The sequence below is a fragment of the Protopterus annectens genome, chromosome 13.part0 (assembly GCF_019279795.1).
Source record: "Protopterus annectens isolate FY-2018-M chromosome 13.part0, PAN1.0, whole genome shotgun sequence".
Lineage (NCBI taxonomy): Eukaryota > Metazoa > Chordata > Ceratodontiformes > Protopteridae > Protopterus > Protopterus annectens.
The window spans coordinates 786635776-786657243 of record NC_056747.1 but is presented as its reverse complement, the minus strand read 5'-3'; the positions used below and the strand labels follow the sequence as shown (position 1 = coordinate 786657243).

The 21468-nt window shown below is 39.7% G+C and overlaps 1 protein-coding gene across 3 annotated transcripts in view; it reads right to left on the bottom strand.

Moving 5' to 3' along the window:
- Window positions 1–6205: 6205 nt before the first annotated feature.
- The window catches only part of SPECC1 (sperm antigen with calponin homology and coiled-coil domains 1), an 894647-nt gene continuing 879384 nt past the window's right edge, over window positions 6206–21468 (bottom strand). For all 3 annotated transcript variants that reach the window (XM_044054506.1, XM_044054507.1, XM_044054508.1), the window contains one exon: window positions 6206–13434. In XM_044054506.1, coding sequence (XP_043910441.1) covers window positions 13345–13434 — 90 coding nt within the window. In that variant the 3' untranslated portion in view covers window positions 6206–13344. The remainder of the gene's footprint in view (window positions 13435–21468) is intronic.

Below are 21468 nucleotides of genomic sequence, written 5' to 3'. Positions count from 1 at the left end.
CTTGTGGGAGTGGTAACAAGTTGTTCCATAGCATTTGAGTTTATAAATTCTAGGAACCTTTGGGCTAGGGTGTTGGTGCTAGAGTAATGCTCCCAGTCTATGTTTGGGTAGTTGAAGTTGCCCAATATAATGGTGTTTGAAGAGACCTTCATATTTTCCAGTGTTCTCAGAAAGGCCGAGTGGGGTTCCTGGGTTTGGGAGGGTGGTCTGTAGCAGGCTATAAACTGGAAGGCAGTTTTACCCACTGTTAGTTGCACATGGATAGTCTCTGATGCTTCGTGCTTTGCCACCAACCTGGAGGTGTGGGTATCTTCGATGAATATCGATACCCCCCCTCCTTTTGTGGTTCAGTCCAAGTTTTGGGGCCGAAAAGCATGGTATGAGGTATAACCTGGTAGTGCTGGGGTGCTCTCGGGAGCCCTGAACCAGGTTTCTGTTACTGCACAGATATCGATGTTCTCCATGCTAAGGAGAGTTTCGAGTGCATGCATCTTGAGGTTTAGACTTCTGGCGTTGAGCAGCATTACTCTTAGTTTCTTATCCCTTGTGATACCTATGGAGGTGGGTTTGTCTTTTGACCCTTGCCTAAAAAAGGCACTATGGGGGTAGCAAGAGCCTTTGCCAATATCCGAAAGCCCAGGGGTGACAGGTGCAAGCCGTCCCTAGCGAAGCATCGTGGCTTGTCGAGCATATCATCCCAAGCTGACAGGCATTGGATCCCCTTTGAATGACACCAGTACTTAAGCCAATTGTTGAAATTGATCATCTTGTCTTCATATTGTGGCATCATTCTTGGTGAGGGTAAGATGCTACTCAAGGTCAGGGTCATACCGGCCTGGGCTACATGCTCAGAGAGCTCCTTTATGTCTCTTTTCATGTAGTCCAGGGAGGTATGTCTCAGGTCATTCACACCAGCATGGACAACGACTGAGTCATATTTGTACTTGCCTTGGAGTGACCTGAGTGCTTGTGTTATGTGGCGGATCCTAGCACCCGACAGGCTGCTCACCGGGACCCTCTCCCTGTCCAGCCTGGTGAGCGGGGCGTTAGTGTGCCTGACGATAGAGTCACCTATTACAAGTGTATCAGGTGTGTTGTTTAGTCTTAAGGGCTGTGACTGTTTGGCACACTGGCTTTGTGAGATATGTGTTGCACGTGTTTTGTTTTGGGGTAGCGGCTGCTTGGGTGTCTGCTTTGGAGGTCTCTGCTGCTTCGGCAGATCTTTATTTAGAGCCTCCGAGTATGTTTTGTGTGATTATGTGTTTGGTTTGCTGTCGTGGTAGGTCTATGTGAGACTGGAATTGTAGTGAGTATGGTTTCCTTCTCCTCCTGACTGGTTATGCCAGTACTGAGTTGAGAGAGCTTAGCCTCCAGTTTGGCTATATGGTTGCATCTCTCACATGTGTTGGAATTTGTTGGGAGGAGGAGAGGGTTGTCTGTGTACATGAGGCAGTTGTAACATTGCCTCAAGATTCCCAGATTCACCAGCTGGACCGGAGAGGAGATTGACAACTGACCTTTGGACATGCTAGAATAATATTGGGAATTCCTTAATAATTGAAAACCAGGGCCAGTGGGCAGTGAGGGTGTAGTGCTTTTAATTTTTAGTGCTGACTTATATAATTGCTTTAGTGAGCAAGTGCCAGGTAACTTAAGTGCAATGTGTTACAGGTAACTTAAATGCAAAACGACAAACAGTAACTTTCTTTCAAGTGAAACAAGGCAATAAGTACAGTAAGCAATGCAGATATCACTAGTGAGCCACAGAAGCCGCGTATTAGGTGGAATTAGCGTTCCAGGGAAATAACAAGCAAACAAACAACAAGCATATAAACAAAGCTATATTCAGCAGGCCTGGATCTAGTCTATGCTACAGCAAACAAGGTGTACCAATTTCCGTAAGATACAGTTCAAATATTCAGGCACTATAAACCTTTAACCAGAAATTCCCAGCTCAGAAGGGCAGAGTCCAGCCTCTTCTCCCACAAGAGTGCAGACCACAAACCTTCTTAATGTAAAATAACTGGCCTGAAGCCCAAGTGCCTAAACCAGAACTAATACACTTTAAGAATAACAGACACTGGGCTCTCAATCAGCAGTTCCCAACTTAGAAGGATGAAAGCTACCTGTCCTGCCACCACAGTGCATGCCACAAACCTTCCTAATGTAAAACAACTGGTCTGAAGCCCAAGTGCTTAGTCCAAAAGACTTAGAATTCTTCTGATTGTCAATTTGGCATTGCCTAAAAAAGGCACTCTGGGGATGTATAAAGTTTTAGCTAGTATATGAAAGACTAGAGTGGACAGGTGCAGATCATCCTTGGAAAAGCAATGTGGTCTGTTAATCATGCCCTTCAATGCTACCAAATATTGGATCACCTTAGAATAACACCAGAAACTCAGCCACCTTTGTTAAAATCAGTCATCCTTTCTTCATATTGTGGCATCATCCTCAGTGAAGGTAATATGCTGCTCATTCCTAGTGTCATAGCAGCCTGGGGCAAACAGTCTGAGAACTCCATAATGTTTCTCTTCATATAATCCAGGGAGGTATGTCTCAGGTCATTTACATCTACATGGACTATGATGGAATCATACTAGTTCCTGTGATGTAATGACTTGAGTGCGTATGTAATTTGGCAGATCTTGACACCAGATAGGCAACTAGCCATTATCTTCCTGTTCAGCCTGGTTAGATGAGTATGTCTACAATGGAGCCCCCTATGACTAGTAAATGTGTTAGCTTGCCATAAGGGCTGATTTTTGGGTCTCCATTTAGTGCGACTGTAAGTGTGGTGTTAGGTGTTGTTTTTGCTGAGTGCTTTTCTGTTAGCTGAGGAATAGCTTTGCCAATGGACAGTCTAGCCGATCTTTGTTTTGTTTCAGAAGTTTACATTTAAATGCCTTGGCATAAGTTAGTCTGTGTGTGTGCTGTGTGCCATGTGTGGTGGGTGCTCCGTGCATGGTTTTGGCAACCTGATGAGTGCTTCTATGTAAGAGTTTAGTCTTCAATGACGTTGTGTATGTACCCCTCTTGCATACAGGATATGTTACTTTAAGAATTAAATGGTTGCCAGTAAATGTGAGACAATTGCTAAATTGTTTCAAGAAGCCCATATCCACCAGGCTGGATACCCAGAGATTAGGAAATTGCATATCCATGCTGTCTAGTCCTTTAATTGGTGAGCTACAAAGAGGAGGTGTGCTGGGGTTTTACAGAAGACTATTAAGGGTGTTTTAATGGGGCAGACTAACACTGGAACTTTAGTGGGACAGAGTAGACTACATATGTTTAACCTCTACTAGCTTTGGTGGCTATAAAATATTAAATTCTGCTAAATCTAATGATATTGTCAGTCAACACACAAACTAGCTGCTGTTAGCTTGTTGGCCCACAAGATATTTGCTCCATACTTTCTGTTTTACAGGGTATATTGTATGGGCTATACTATAGGGCAATTTTGCCTTCTAGGTATTTGCTTCTGTACAGGGCACTACTAACCACAAAACTACTTAAACAACTGGCTAGAAATCCATTACAGAGGCAAATTCAAGGAAAATAGTCTAACAGCAGTAACAGTATGGAAAAAAATGTTTAGGTAAAAATCCAAAAAATGTGCAGCTAAAAAAGACATCAGCAGTGATTTTTTGAAATAAGTAAACAACTGCAGTTTATCAAATAAAAGTACATAGTTTTGTCTGGTTACTACAACATGCAAGTAAAACACTTCTAGATTAGAAAGCTAGGACATTGAGCTTTTCTGAGCTCTCTGAAAATGAGCACAGAGCCTGGCAAATGTGCTGAATTTATACCAGTAATGAAAAAGCAGAAAACTGACTACAGAGCCCTCTGTCCAATAAAACAACTACACTATGACTCCTTTAGAGTGTTTCCCAACTCAGACAGACCAGGTGAACACCTCCAGTCTCATGATGAGTAGATGAAAAAGCAAAAACTTGACTACAGAGCCTGCTGGACAATAAAACAACTACATTATGAAACCTTTAGAGTGTTAACTCATATAGACCAGCTAAACACTTCCTGCCACAAGATGAGTAGATGAAAAAGCAGAAATCTGACTATAGTGCCCTGTGGTCAATAATACAACTACAGTATGAGCCACTTAGAAAGTTTCCCAACACAGACCAGGCAGACACCTCCTGCCACAAAATGAGTAGTCCCAGTTCTGTTAATGTAAAAACACAACAAAAGGAATCCCACAAGTAGAATATTATCACAAATAACTTAAACAATTGTCTAGAAGTCCTTCACAGCAGGCGATTTCTAGTCCAACCAGTCTAACAGCAGCAGAAAATAGGGAAAGAGAAAAACACTTTTAGCTTAAAATTCAACAACAAGCACAGATAAGGCAAGTGATTGCTTAATTTAACTAAACAAACTTCAGTGTAACAAACGTGGTACTTTGCTTTGCCAGGATGGCACTGGATGCAAGTAAAACAGTTTTGGATCTCAGGCTAGGACGCCAAGCAATGTTGAGCTACATTAACATAAAGTCAAGGACAGAATAAAATTAAACTCTTAGTTATTCTCTGACACTCATTAAGTTTCTGTCTTCTTCTTCTTTCGGCTTTTCCTGGTTAGGGGTAGCCACAGCAGATCACCTGTCCACTCATGATTGGCAGTGGAGTTTTTTTATGGTGTCGAGTTGCCAGCCCGGCACCCAACCTTCCACAGAATGCACACACACACGCACTCACACCTAGGGCCAGTTTAGAGTGTGCAATTCACCTACAGCATGTCTTTGGGATGTGGGAGAAAACAGGAGCATCGGGAGGAAACCCACACGACCACAGGGAGAACATGCAGACTCCACACAGAAGGCACCCAAGCCGAGGATTGAACCAGACAACCTCTTGCTGTGAGGTGACAATGCTAACTGCTGCACCACCGCAGCCGCCCAACACTCATTAAGTTTCTGTATCAAATATAAATCCTATATTCCAGCCATGGGAAGGAGGTTTGCTAATATAGAAGATTATGATTGAATCTCTGATCATAACCAGCTTATTATACTTCGAGACATGGATGCCAGGCTGCCAATAAATTCACCTCAAGAGCAAAGCTCAACAGGTGAATCTTCACATCCATGTAGAGAATGCATAAAGGTGGTTATAATTGGAGAGCTGATCCTAAGTCTTTGTGAAGCATGGAGTTGTATCTGCTTTATGTACTACCAGTTACAGGACAAAAGGAAGGAGAAAGTAGATTAGCACAAAATGTTTCACTGGTTTTCAAAACCCTTGAAAGCTAGTAAAGCACTTAATGCTGCAAGACAGACAGCAGGCAGAAACTAAGTATCCCTCTGAGGAACTAATGATTGTAAAACCTCTTAATTACTTCATTCTGCCACATGTCTTGCTTGTTAGTGTGGCAGAGCAAAGGAGCTAACAGATTTTATAATCTGTTTTAACTTTTGCCACTGTTCTTTGCCAGCTGTCACTGTCCACTGCTAGTCTCTAGCTCAAGACCTGATCTTAGCAACACTTATTCATCCTTACCAAGCTTTTGCTAAGAATTCCTTAAGCACTGTTATTGTCTCTCTCATGCTAGGGACATCCTTGACAAGTTTATCGTTTTGCAGATCTCAGAGCATAATCACAGAGCTCATTGCACTGTATCACAGTTCTTATGTATTTCATTGTCTCTACCTTTTCTGTAAACACTATGATCTTTAATTGCAATATATGTTAATGTTAATAGTAAAGGACTCCTTCTGTCAACAAAACATAAATAAGAATATCAGATGACAGTATATGTTTCTGGAAATAAAATAAAAATTCTAAACATTTAGTGTAACTTGCCTTTGCAAACATTTTATTACAGTCATAATGAAGTCCAGGTAAAATATACCATCTGGGAAGGAAAGGGTTTCCTTCTATCCTTTCCATAAAACAGACAATCTTGTGAATATTTCTGATCCCTTCTCTAGTGCAGTCCTATTGGATGTCTCATAGAGTCATGGGGCTGCTGGGATTGTTACTGGGCTACTTTTGTAGACTGAATGATAAATACACAGTGCCTTTTGCTTGCATATATGATTCTGAAATGTTAAATTAAAATTCACATATCAAGAGTGAAAACTGCTGTTCAACAAAATGTTAACACAAAACAGGCATTTTTTTGTAAAATACATTGAAATAATTAAACACATTAACTTAAATAAACAGTTGAGAAAACACGAATACTTGGTTTATTTTATTTTATTGTAACGTGATTAACATACCCTGTGTGGGCACAAAGTTCACTATTTACTAACAGAATAGGTATAATGTTCGAATGTCAAGTATTGCTGATATTTAGCCAGATTTTATTTACCGATATCCTTGCAAACCAATACTGAAGATGAAATTTCCCCACTGTGAGTACTTGTGCCGTTACATGCATTACATGCACAGACATTGCTGCACTAAAATAAATCAGCTCAGACATTATTGCCACATTGCTCATAGTCAAACAACTTTTAAAGAAACCAATGCCTGAGTAGAAAACGTAGCTTTTGCTATGTCATCCAGTATGTGCAACTTGTGCATGTTACATAATAAAATCACTGTGGGGTTGGCCTGCCTCAACAGTTTGCGATCTTCTACTTATGTCTCATTACTCAGCAGTGTCCTAATTCTGCACGATCCAACATCATTCTCTGCTCTTCTTTTTATTGTTTTTCTCACCATATCAGTTTCTTACTGAAGTTGTATCTATTGTTTATCCAGTTACCATTCACCTTTTATGTGCTCTGTCTTCTCTTTATTCACTCAATTGATTATCCATTTATTCAGCTATGTTTTGGCTTTTCTTTGCCTAATTGATTTCTCAGCTTTTATCCATTTTTAACTATCTCACTACTGCCTGCCTACTGGTAACTCTATCTTCTGCTCATTCATAATCTGCCTTATATCTACAGTTTACCTTCTCCTTTCCAATAGTCCTCTTTTCCTTATGTACTGCTCACATATTACTTATTCAGTACTTATCTACCGATCTTCTACAAATTAGTTACTTTCTGTCCTACCATCATCACTTCCTATCACAAACTGTACATTTGTAGTAGAACTAGTTTCCCTGTTCACCTTGACCAACTGTTTAACAACTTTCTTTGTTCTACTTTCAACCATCTTCCCTGCCTGTCCTTCAGCCATAGTCTCAGTCATCTCAAGGGCATCCGCCATCTACATGCCATCCTCTACACATCGAAGCACATTCCAATACCACCTCTCAACTAAATACCTGTGCTGCACTCCTCCTTAGTAAAGCTGATCTCAGATTAATGCTGAGTTTATGCTGCACTCCTCCTTAGTAAAGCTGTTGTCAGATTAATGCTGAGTTTATGCTGCACTCCTCCTTAGTAAAGCTGCTGTCAGATTAATGCTGAGTTTATGCTGCACTCCTCCTTAGTAAAGCTGTTGTCAGATTAATGCTGAGTTTATGCTGCACTCCTTCTTACTAAAGCTGCTGTCAGATTAATGCTGAGGTTATGCTGCACTCCTTCTTAGTAAAACTGCTGTCAAATTAATGCTGAGTTTATGCTGCACTCTTTAGCAAAGCTACTGCCAGATTAATGCTGAATTTATGCTGCACTCCTCCTTAGTAAAACTGCTGCCAGATTAATGCTGAGTTTATGCTGCACTCCTCCTTAGTAATGCTACTTTCAGATTAATGCTGAGTTTATGCTGCACTCCTTCTTAGTTAAGCTGCTGTCAGATCAATGCTGAGCTGCTCTTACTCTGTTGTGAACATCTACCCACACGTGTACAATTCTCCATTAGCTGTAATTTTGGCACTATGTCATAAATGATATACCTTGTATGTTTTAATTTTGGCACCATGTCATAGTTGATGCACCCTGTATGCCATTTAATTCATTTTATTTTGCAAAAAGTACTGATTGCGTGCACATTGCTTACAACTATCTTCTAATGTCACAATTTTGTAGTGTTGTTGTTATTTCCTGTGCTTCACTTTCACTCCATTATACCCAGAACCTAGTGCTCATGTAGTGTGCCTGACATGACAATCACATAAGAAGATAGACAAGCACTAAAGTCTCCATTTCAGGAATAAATCCTCTTCCTTTTACTCTTTCAGACTTTGCAGCACCTCTCAACAAACTGCTTCAGTGTCTCCTTACTTTATATACTATCACATCATTTAAAACCCTTTCATACAGGATGGTCTCCAACTGCTTCTTACACAATCTATAGTATTGTTCTTCAATGACTTCTGACCGTTTATTCATTTTTATGACTATTGATTTTTGCCATAGTGTACATTTCTGTTAGTGTGCCGTTATGCAATACTGTAGATATGTTTCAGTTACTTATTTTTTTTTTACATTTTTGGCATGTTTCTCCTTTACACACTGATAATATGTTTTCCTTCAGGGTGCCTCACAACATTCTCTTGAAACAATTAAGAATGGGTGTCCTGTAGTTTGCACCTTATGGGAGTGAAAAGGGACTGAAAGAAAGTGGTATGACCAATTAGGAGTATGAAAAGTGGCCAAAGGAAAACTGTCCAGTGAGTAATTTATTAAATCCTCTTGTCTGAATCCATCTGTTACCAGAGGTAGGAACCCCCCTCCCCCAATCAATCTACTTGCTGTATTTGAAGGATTCAGCAAAGACGATTTGATGAACTGTTCTTTATCTGATTTTCCTTTATTCACTGGGTAGGGGACCTGCCTAAATAAAGTTGATTACAGAAGTGTAATTCAGGATAGGTCAATGTGCTCTGAAAGGCATGTTGTCCAACAAGCATTTAAAAGATAAGACTCTGTATCTGTGTTAGAAAAGCTTGTGTTAGCATACACCTGTCTCTGCTGGTTGGGGGTCACAGCAGACAATATACACCTGTCCCTGCTGGGGTTTCCGATCAATAGCTCTACACACAGGTGGTCGAGTCCACCAGCACGATTACTACATCCTAACTGTTGGAATGTCGAAAACTTACATTACCGACTGTCCAAACTTGTCCCCCTTCTGAACCAATGGTAATATTAATTAGTTCCTGGGTCCAGAGCGATAGGGAATTTCAGGGTTTGGTATTTGTTTCAGGTTTGCCGGCATTCGTTATTCTGATTTTCATGGAACAGTTTCGGGCATTGCTAAACATGTTTACCTGTGTATCGAGTTACTGATAAGAAACCTCTTGCTGTCTGTGATCCACACGAGACAGCATTATCTGTCCCCAATGGTTAGGGTTCACATTAGATACGAATGCCTCTCATATATTACAGCTCAGCTCTTCATAGCATGTCCATTTGCTGTCCCGTCAATCTATTGACAGTCAGCATTACTTTCCAAGGCCAGGCCAACAAAGCAATTCAAATAGTATTGCAGTACTCTACTTCATTAGTAACAACCGTGCATCTATGAGTTGTACTTTATACCTCCTTTTCCTAATAGTAAGCATCACTGCGAAAACTGATGGGAGGAAAAAGGTTCTCCATGGCTTTTTATTAATACATATAGACTAATTTCAATTTCTATTGTGTGAGAAACAACTTGATGTATATGGTGCTGGGTGCTTGTTGTCTTGTGTTTGTAGCAGAGTACGATACCTACATCAGCTTTTGGAAGTCATTTGATATGTATTGTTTTATACAACAGTTGGTGGAGGAAGCTTAGGAAAAGATGCCTTTCATAGCAGTGAAACCCTACATGATGTCAGCATGGACCTAAGCTTCCTCCACCAACTGTTGTATAAAACAATGCATATGCAATGAGCATTCTGTACTCTGCAATCTATGACAGTCAAGCTAACATCTCAAATGTAATCTCATAATTTATTAAACAAAAGATATCTGATACACTAGTTTTATACTTAGCAGTAAGTCCATTGTCAGAGTCGTTCAATACAGAAATATATTTGAAGGAACATAATTTTGAAACAGACAAATCTATAGCTATAAAATTTATTAACATAATCAGGACTTGCAAGACCCACTGGATGCACCTCTGTTTTTAGTTAGGAGCTGGGTTTTTATGTTATTTTTCTCGATAAACTAATTCCATGAGAGTACCAACAAGTACTTGACTGCCATGAATGAGATAACAAGCCCCAAATTCTTGCATCTGCAGTACTTTACCCCAAGTAAAAACTCTGCCTTTACATGTGATTTGCCAGAAAACCACAAATTTTATAAAGAACAGACAAAAAAAAATATGAGGCACTAACCCAGACATTCTGCAAAAATCTGGACGGCTGAGAGGTATGAGGACATGATGTGTACTGGGGACATATAAGTCAGCTGTCTTAAACTGATAATGCTAAACTTACAATTTCTAAGGTTATTGCAGCTGATCCAAAGTGCATTTGTAGTTCTAGAAACAAAAATGAGAATCCTACTTCTTTTTGCTTTGGGGGAGACTTGATCTGCTAACCCACCCATGCTGGGATTGTACCCCTACACTCCCTGCTGCCTTACATAATCAACTCCAAAGCTGCAGTCTCTCAGAGAAAAGGACCATTTCTGAGTTGGAGAATCTAAGGAATGACAGGATTTTTTTTCATTCCAAGCTTTTTCCCCATGAAGTAAGTTAGAATATAAAAGTGTCAAACACAGTTTTGCCCACGTATATGACACAGGTGGTGAGGGGGGATGTTAAGAAGACCATGTGAGGAGTATGCATGGCTTTGACAGGGCATTTACATGAAGCTAGACATACTGACAGTGTGATGCATGATTATTCATGTGCTGCACCACTTAGAGTCCCAATTCATCCAGTGTGCATGGTAAACAGCAACGGTAAATACATTTTTGATATGCCACAGTGGTTGTCCAAAAAGATGATAAAGCCTAGATAAGCCCCTGCCCAAATAACTATCTGGCCTGAATGGTAAATGATTAAAGTACAAGTAAATCCTTGTACTTCACAACTGGTAATTAAAGCCAGGGTAAACCCATTTCCACAAATGTGGATGAACATAGCCCATGTAAGTCTCCCCTTAGATAGTGGGTGAGTAAAGTAAAAAGTCAAATATATGATTACACTATAGGTGGCATGTGAACAAAGAGGAACATGTTATAATTTAAAAGTCATAAATGCCACATGACCAGCAAACTTGGTCAATGAATATTTTTTGTCTTCCACCTGCCCAGATATCCAAACTTAATTTGAATGTATGAAGTTTCCTAGATAATTTTAAATCAAATGAGAGCTTTTACCAGGTTAGCACAACAGGCTGTGAGATAAAGCTGCCTCTCATAGATGTCTTATTAGATTTTGGGCAAACGCAGTATTCAGAGGAAGATATGCTTTATACTCTGCAAGGGCAACAAATTCTGTAACCCCTAGTTAACAAAAAATAAATGATTTTGGTATTGCATTGCAATGAACCTAGAGTCCCTTCTGAAATCATTTGCTATGTTTTGGTTTTGAACATGAACTATCCCTGTCCTCATGCACACTGTACTTGCAAAGCTGCCATGGGTGACCACTACTCGACAGGCACAAATAATTTTTATTGTAGTAATCAAGAAATCATTTTTATAAACACGTGAATCAACATAGCAATACCTCTAAGCCTTTAAACTTTGAGTTCACCTGAAGGTCACAGGTTAAGGAATATCTTTTTTATAAACAGGCTTCCTACTCTTTGGAAGAGTATTCCAGCTTTACAAGGAAAGACTAGACCTCACCCTGTTTTATAGGATGTTTTCCCAAAAATCACAGGCTTGACTGTAAATGGATGAGTGCCATCTGATTTGCTGAGTCACTGCTCCATGTTTGAAAATAATATTAAATATTCCATTGTGCTGTGTTACAAATTTTGAAGTTACCAATGCAGCTAGTTTCACTGGTTCAACCTTGCACTAACGTCAGTGTTTTAAGCTTTTGCACACACTGTATTTATACACCCACATGTTCACAGGTAATTTGTTTTATTGTGGGGGGTATGGCTAGAGGATCCTGAATAAGAAATGTAAGACGGACTGAATTGTGCAATCTATAAATGAATCCTTTTCTTGTATTTTGGCAGCTGAAATCTATGCGTATTTATGCTTATCACTTCAAGTATTTTAGGAAATATAAACTGACTAACCTGTTACTAAAGGTCTGGGTACAACAGTGAGACAACGAGCACAGCAACTTCCCTGTTCCTGTTTATTCATTATTCCGATCATTTAATTAAAGCTATTTTGCATAAAAACCGTATGCTATTCTCATCAGCTTATGTAATGAACTGTTTTATGGTATATCACATCTTACTTTGTATAAAATGATAAATAAATACTTCCTTCCTGCATACTTAATGAAACAACTGTAGTGTAGAAAATTTGAAATAAATTAACTAATTAAGAATGCCATACTGTTTCTGTCTATTCAACAAATATTAGCAATATGTTATTGACGTATGCTTGCAAGCTTCATTAGAGAGAACAAGGGTAAGTTTTGGTGAGCTGCAATACTGTAGGAAGCTTTCGAATCAAATGAATCCTATCAGACTGAACAGCTATCCACTACCTGGATTATGAATAAAGATGTAGAGCTTATTATCTGCTACTCACAACATATTGGGATGGTTTGTTTTCTTATGCAGCGTAGATACTACTGCATTAGTGTGCTACTTTGTTGAAGTGAATCAAACAGAAATTAAAAGTTAGTATGAATGCATCTTTAAAACAGAGCATACTGTTGTATCAGATGATGCTTAAAACAGTTATTGCCATAAAAAATAGGACCACTTGAAATAAACTGAGTGCCTGCATCTTATTAACTTTCTAACTTTCTGACTAGCATTTTAGCAGTTTCATACAGTATATGGCTATTTAAAAAAATTCAAGTGAGTCTAACTAGTGTGTATGGATGTGCAATGCATTGTCAATGTTCCCATGACACAATGAATCTGATGTAATTATGCTACACTATGACCTCATAATTTACTGCAAATACAAAATGGTAGGCATTTCTTAATGCCAATATTGCTCAGAGGAATATGCAAAAAGTGAACATACAGAATACCTAACAGACACAATTACTTAATTAAGACAAAGTGATTTTTTTCAGGATAACAGTTAATCTGACATGCCAAAAGAAAACAGAACGTCTGCTTTTTGGGAAGACATTGCCATTTGGTCTTAAACTTTTTATGGAGTCAAAACGGTTGCTTAAGAATTCCACCTCAGCATTAAAGCACCTGATCTCATGTTGCACATCATGGTCCTGGAACAATATGTTTCCACAGAGCCGTAGTTAAGTCCTCAAGATGACTTCAGTTCAAAAATCAATCTGAAGACCTCCATCTGGTAAGAGGATAGTATTCTCCTTAAAGTGACTGAGTGCTTCCATGATTCCTCACCATCTTTGCTCTACCTACACGTCATCAAGTCTCAAAGTATTTGTAAATTTGTGCTACATACTGCATCATGCTCTGCCAATCAGGGCGATCTGTGCTCAGCATATCATTGACATCCTGGACAGAAAAGAGAAAACAGAAAGAGAGACCATTACAACAACAAGTAACAATGATTTTTTTCTGTAAAATCCTAAATATTTTCTTAAATCTTCTAAGATAACCACTAAGCTCTTTTGTATAACCTCTAGTAATACAGGCCTGATGTGTTTACCCAGAATGCTGCTACTGCCGTGGGTGATAACTCTGGTATTGTACCAGTAGGCCTACAGGGTTTGGCAACCAGATTTACTAGGACACAGAACTGTTAATATAGACAACTAAGCATGAATTCTGATACATATATGTATCCACATCTTGGATCATTCTGATGCATGCATGTATCCACATCTTGGATCAATCCGATATATATATATATATATATATGTATCCACATCTTGGATCATTCTGATACATAAATGTATCCACAGCTTGGATCATTCTGATACATATGTGTATCCACATCTTGGATCATTCTGATACATATATGTATCCACATCTTGGATCATTCTGATACATATATGTCTCCACATCTTGGATCCTCAACCCACAAAAAAGGTTGAATGAAACAACATAGTACTATTTGTAAATATTAAAATGTGTAAAGGTTCACTATATAATTCAAAAAATAAATGTAAGTAGTTTACATCATCCTAAGAGAAGTAAATAAACTAATCTGATCTACCTTCACATAGACTGGAGAAAGTATAATAAAAACATGAATCTAAACATAAAAGATCTCCTAAAGTACAGCTCAGTCTTATCATATCCAAATCATTAAATCAAATCACAAAACACAAAAATGCAAACAGAAGTAGTATTTAAAAACGCAGCCTCTGCCATTCACTACAACAGGGAAAATAGTAAGACAAACATACAAGAGCCTAAAATAAGTATTAAAAGCCAGCATAGTGTCCCCGCTTAAATCAAATGCATAACATTTGAATATGCCAATAAAATGGTGAAAAATAATCATTAAAAAAGGAGCTAGGTAGAATGCAGAAAATGATTAGTGTGACCAGATTAACAATGTTCTCTTTTTTTCTTCTCCTTAGCCCTCTCTTCCCCTTATAAATCTTCCATGTTCTTCAGAAGTGCATTCCTTTCTTTGTGGAGCATTTATGCCAAAATGTATTCAGCATGACCATGTGAGTCAGCCTTGCAGAGAGCTTTGTGAGATTGTGCATACTGAGTGCCAAAACCTGGTTGACATTTTCGGCATCACTTGGGCTGAAGAACTTCTGTGTGACAGGTTCTCTTTTTGATGTTAATATGTTTATTTGGTTAAAGGAGCTAAGTCTATTTCAAAGTACAGCACGTTGTGGTTGAATGCATTTGTTGTCAGGGGTGTGTCTGTCAGACACGGGAAAAAACAGCAGCATAAAATACTAAATTTTTTTGCATTCTGTTTTCAGGTATACTAAATAGTTTCATTTGCAATGAAAACAAAACAGATAACATTTATGCTAGGTTCTGATCAATTAATATTGCGTCAGATATGTCTTTTTTTAATATATATTTTTAAAAAAATGTTAAGGGCAGGTCAGCATAAGATCATAGGAGATTACATTGGATGGGAAATAGGAAATTCACCCCAGGGATCACTTCTGTGGCTCTGCTCGACAGGGTCACAGGAAAATAATTTTCTTGGTTGGCGAAAGCCAGGGTACATTTTTGGCTAGGCCTACATAGGCCCTAGGCCAATAGACTAGTACCTACCTATCAACTAGGCTAATGGCCCTGAGGCCCTTACAAGCCTAGCCAAGAGTTTATCCCCAAAAAGAAAGCTCAGTCAGCACCTGTCTCCCCTGTCAATGAGGGACACAGGTGGAACCCCTGAGACAAATTTGTGGTTTCCCATCCACTCATCAAGGTTAAAACCTGATCTTCTGCAGGTTTTGTTGATGTCGCATATTAGATTCAGGCCTTTTCAGTGGGTAGTGCGTGAGGAGATAGACTTACAGATATGGAGCATCTCTAGTAGGAGGGTCCGAGATTGCCTTGTAGGTGAGACACAGATCACCCCTGTGCAATCTGTATGATACCGAGTAGAGTGATAGTGATTTGAGCCTGTCTGCATAGGACAGGTGTTGGAGGCCATGGAATCTTTGTGAGGTATTTCAGTTACCTTTCCAGTTGATGCAGATGTTTGGAGAGGTACATCCCAAATGAGTCGTTATACTTAATTACTGGTCTAATGAGGGAAGAGTATAGAGAGGTAATAACCTCCTTTTTTCTGGATGCAATCCCTTTACTTATGAGATGAACTAAGTAAAAGGCTTTTCTGACCACTGCTGCTACATGATGGTTGATTGTGAGGTTGTTATCAACCTGAGTGCCCAGGTCTCTTATCAAAGGTTGTGTGCTTAGGGGGTTGCTGTTGATGTGGTAATCGGTAGGGGTCGTGTTTTTGCCGAATGGCATGACGATAACTTTTTTTGCATTAAGCTTGAGGCCATGACTTTGGCACCAGTCATTAGTTGCTGTGAGACCCTCTTGCAGTATGTTAACATAATTTGGGGAGTCAATGACAGCACCCAACTTACAGTCGTACACAAACTTGGTCAGCCACAGGCCTTTTGTCTTTGCCTGGACCTTTGAGAAATAGATGCCAAACAGTAGGGGTCCCAGGACAGATCCCTGGGGAACTCCACTAGTGAAAGGTCTGCTATCGGAGTTGCTTATTTTGACTTTGAGGGTCCTGTCAGTGAGCCAGTTGGCCACCCACCTGATGAGATAGGGCTTTATGCCAAGTTGTGTTAGCTTGTTGATGATGCCTGAGTGGGGGATTGTGTCAAAGGCCTTGGATAAGACAAAGTAAGCTGTATGTACTGACTTTCCCTCATCCAGGGCCTTGGTGACAGTCTCAAAGAAGTCAACCAGGTTCAACAGGTAAGATCTGCCCTTGACGAATCTGAACTGTGTGGGGTCAAGTGCTTGGAGATTGTCTATGTCCTTGTTTGAGATCCATAATAATACTCTCCATGGCTTTACAGATCAGACTTGTCAAGCTAATGGGGCAATAGTTTCCAGGGTCAGTAGTGGCACCACTTTTGTGTAAGGGGATAGCAATAGCAGTTCTCCAGTCTGCTGGAATGAAGCCTGTACTTAAGGTGTGGTTGAATAGGGTGCTCAATGGCGAAGCCAGTTCTTGCTGGAGATGATGCTGAATACATCCTGGGATATTATCAGGTCGCATGGAAGCTGTGTTCTTTGCATTGGATAGAGCCTACAACACTTGATCTATGGAGATGTGAGGTGCGGGACAAGTATCAGGGATGTCAAAAGGGCCTTTGGGAGGGACAGGGGGGTGAAGTTTGTGCTGAATCTGCTAGCAGGTTGGCCAAGTCAGCAGGATCAGTGTAAGTGACACTGTTAAGTACTAATTCGGAACAAACCTGGGCTTTGCCATGGCAGTTCCTGATGTAACTGAAGAAGACTTTATGGTTTCCCTTTGTTTTGGAGGCTAGTTTCAATTCATAATTGGCCTTGGAGGTTTTCATTAGTACATTGACTCAATTTCCTTGATCAGCAGTGTAAAAAAGAAAGAAAAAGGAAACTTATTATAAACACGGCTGTTGGCTTTACACTATAAACAAAAAGTCAATGCTGAGAGGACCTTGGTTTGACTAGCGACTTGGCTACTGGAGAAGCCATCTGAAGGAGGGGAAGGGAGATGGGTACGCTCTGCTGTATTACTAAAACCTATAAGAATGTGAAGGGTATGGCAAATAACATGCATTGTGGAATGTTGCTTTGCTCTCTGGAGGAGCTAATGTGGAAGTCACAGCCAGAAGTTGTGGAATTTATATAAATCAAAGAAAAAAAAAAAGCCCCGCTCCATAACATATGATGACCCACTCAGAGTTTTGTTCTCATTTGCAGGGGTAGAAGTGAGCTGATGACCTGTCTTCCTAAAGGTCAACAGACTCTGTGTTTGTGAGGAATGACTGGGCTTGTCAGGCTCTTACCCAGAAAATGTTCAGCCCCTGCCCCAATGGAGAACAAATGGACCTGGTCTATTGTCTTGTAAAGAAATGAGTGACTGTATAGCGTGGGCAGGATGGGACCTTGATGGTCATGTGGGGGTGGGGATCCAGAAAAAAAATTCTTCAGTTGGCCTGTGAAAATGTTCTTTATTTTAAAAACAGAATATGCAAATTATGATTATTGCACTCATTATATCAGAGTGAATCTGGCCATCGGCACAGAGGATTAAGCCTATGAGTGGTTAACAAGCTGCTTATTATGGTTCAGGGATTAATTCCCTCAGCCTCCATTTGCCTAATTGTCTAACTGTTCAAGTCAGGTATGCAAGAAACTCCAAACAGTTTTAGATTTTTGCAAGGAGGTGTTTGCTTACGTGTTTTTACACCCCAAAGAGTCTTGAAGGGTTTTCCTTAGGTAGGTAGAAAATGCTGGAGGTGTTATGGGGAAGACAGACGTAATTTCGAACATGTTTTTTGGAGAACAGAATGAGTTGACAGATTTTAAAAATCCCCTATCAAGTACTTTGATATGTTGGTAGTAGCTAATTATTCTTTTCAGTTCGGTATAATATCTGAATTGCTTAGTCACAGTAAGTCTATACTAAGTTTAATGCTGTGGTGTACCCAAAAAAATTTACTAGAAAATGGAAATCAAAATCAAAACCAACTGTAACTGAGGTACTGAGTATTGTAAAGCAGAAAAAAATGGAGATGGGAGTTTTAGAAAAGGGATTGCATAGAAATAAATGGAATTTGTGGGAACAGTAATTGCAGAACAGTGAGGTTTAAGGAAGTCAAGGTTTGTGGTCTGCACTGTTGTGGCAGGACAAGTAGCTTACATCCTTCTAAGTTGGAAGTTGCTGATTGAAGGCTTAGTGTCTGTTATTCTAAAAGTGTATTAGTTCTGGTTTAAGCACTTGGGCTTCAGGCCAGTTATTTTACATTAATAAGGTGTGGTCTGCACTCCTGTGGGAGGAGGGGGTAGACGCTGCCCTTCTGAGCTGGGAGTTTCTGGTTAAAGGCTTATTGTGGCTGTTTATTTGAACTGTTTCGTTCTGAAATTGGTACGCCTTGTTTGCTGTAGCATAGACTAAATTCAGACCTGCTGACTCTAGCTTTGTATAACATGAGCACTAATCCAGACCATCTATTTTTGGAGAAGGTTCCCCTGCACCCTAGTGGCAGGAGTGTGCAGTTAGAACTTGTCTGATCGAAGACTGCTGGAATAGGACTCAGTTTTTAGCTTTTTATTGGTTAATTGGTTAATTTGTTTAAACCAGTTTGCTCATTTGCTACTGTTATATTAAAAAATAAACTCCCTGGTCAGCCTCAGTAAGAAGCTGAGATCCCTCATAAAATCCTCCAAAGCTAGTTACGAAAACAAAATCCCCACTGATACTAAAGACAACCACAAAGCATTCTATAGCTATGTCAAGAATCTTAATGGCAACACTCAGATCACCTCTGAGTTACAGCACAACGACACTAAATATACAGAACCAACTGATATTGCCAGCATCCTGGCAGATAGGTTCAGTGCTAATTTTACCCCCTCTCACCCCCTAAATGGCCCATCTCTACACTGGAAGAATGCAAAGTTCCTGTAATCATGGCTGCACAGGTAAAAACCACACTCTCCAAAGCCAAGAACACAACATCCATGGGTCCTGACAACATCACAGGCTGCATTCTATGCGAACTACAGAATGAACTGGCACCCCACCTAAGCACCATGTTCAATCATAGCCTCACCTCAGGCTTTGTCCCCACTGAATGGCACACAGTGACAGTTATCCCACTCCACAAAGGGGGAGCCACCACGGACCCCAGGAACTACCGCCCCATTAGCCTGACGAGCCTGGTCTGCAAGGCCATGGAACGTATCATTGTGGAACTTATAAACAAAGACATTGGTAATCTCCAAACTCTGGACCCCACCCAGTTTGGGTTTGTAAAAGGCAGATCATGTCTCCTAATCCTGATAGACTTCTTTGAAGCAGTCACAAAAGCCGTAGACGAGGGTAAGGTGGTTCACACAGCCTATTTAAATCTCACCAAGGCTTTTGACACCATCCCCCACTTTGGAATTATAGATAAGCTCACTAATCTAGGTAAAAATCCCTATGTCACAAGATGGGTTGCCAGCTGGCTCACTGACAGAATCTACACTGTGAAAGTAGCAGACTGCAAATCTGACTTCAGACCAGTGACAAGTGGAGTACCACAGAGTTCAGTCCTGAGTCCTCTCCTGTTTGGTATCTACTTTCTGAAGCATAGGCTAAAACAGAAGGTCTTTGACTAACGAAGTTCACAGATGACTGCAAACTAGGAGCCATAATCAAAACTCCTAATGATGTGGACATCATATAAAAGGGCCTCACTGAGACAGATGCCTGGTGTCAAAGCCATGGCCTCAAGCTCAATGCCAAAACGTGTATTGTCATCCCCTTGAACTACCACATAGGCAGCAGTATTCTTAACACCGAATGTGTGATAAGAGACCTTGGGACACAGGTGTACAGTAGTCTCTCCTTTGATAATCACATTGCCACAATAGTCAGGAAATCCTTCTACTTGGCACACCTCATCACAAAAGGTTTCTCATCTAGGAAAAAAGAAATCATTGTTCTCCTCTACACGGCACTCATTAGACCCATTATAGAGTACAACGCCACTTTTGGTATGTACCTCACAAGACATCTACAACAACTGGAAAGGCTGCAGAAATACCTCACAAAGAGGATTACCGGTCTCAAACAGATGCCCTATGCAGACCGTCTCAAATAACTCCAGCTTTACTCTGTCGCATATCGCCTACTCAGAGGTGATCTCTGCCTGACATATAAAGCTATGTCAAACCCAGAGCTGTTGGACATGCTCAATTTAAAGAAATCCCAATCCCTCCAAGCTACACGCTCTAGGGACCTAAACCTTGTCACCACAATAAACAGAACATGCTGGAGGGATAGATTCCTGTCCAAGAGACTTCCCATACACTGGAACTAACTACCTAGCTATATCAAACAAAGCTCCTCATTAGAACTCTTCAAGAAAAATATTGATGATTGGATGGAAAATAGGAAATTCACCCCGGGGATCACCTCTGTAGCTCTGCTCAACTGGGGCACAGGAAAATAATTTTCTTGGGTGGCAAAAGCCAGGATACCTTTTTGGCTAGGCTTATATAGGCCCTAGGGCCAATAGCCTAGTACCTACTTATGAACCCATGAGTGTGGGATATATTAAAAATCAAATAAATTAACCAAACAATTTGCTGTATTAAAAGATGCAGACACACATTTATAAAGTTGAGAGCTTTCATCTTTATTATTAAGACTTCCTCAGAATAAACCATTCACATAATAGACACATCAATTTATAATTCACCTTTCACATCATGTGAACAAATCCCACTAACCAAATCAAACCAAGACTTTTATAGTACTTCAAATGATTACTTATACTTCAATTACTAAAACATTTCTATAATATATAAATGAATAAATAAATATACAAATATAATGAAATTCTACCCAAAACAGAGGTGCAAACTTTAAAATACATATACTATTTTAAATATATATCACATTTTCTTATATTTATGTTAAATTAAATACAATGAAATGAAACTCATTTCTTAAGCTGTCACTTCAAATGCCTGAATCATCTCCCATAAATACAAACAACCATCTTTTTCACAAATTCAATGCCCTATTCTTTGAAAAACTTCTCAAGGAGATGACATCATTTAGCTCTGGTGACTCATTAGCTTGCAACTTAATTTGGCATTTCAACTCAAAATGAGCAACCCTATCTTTCCACTGCCCCCCTTGGATCCATATACACCTTGTCAATACCACTGAACACATAATCATGGTCATGGAATAAATAAATGTGTCTAAATAGAGTATTAGATGTCTTCTTGTTGTCAGTGTCATAACTGTGCTTGTACAAATGTTCCCAGATCATCCATTCAATCTTATCAACATAAAATAAATCCCTTTGGACACATTGGGCTTAATAGATCACCCTTTTGTGTAACAAGTATAATATCAATAATTGTTGA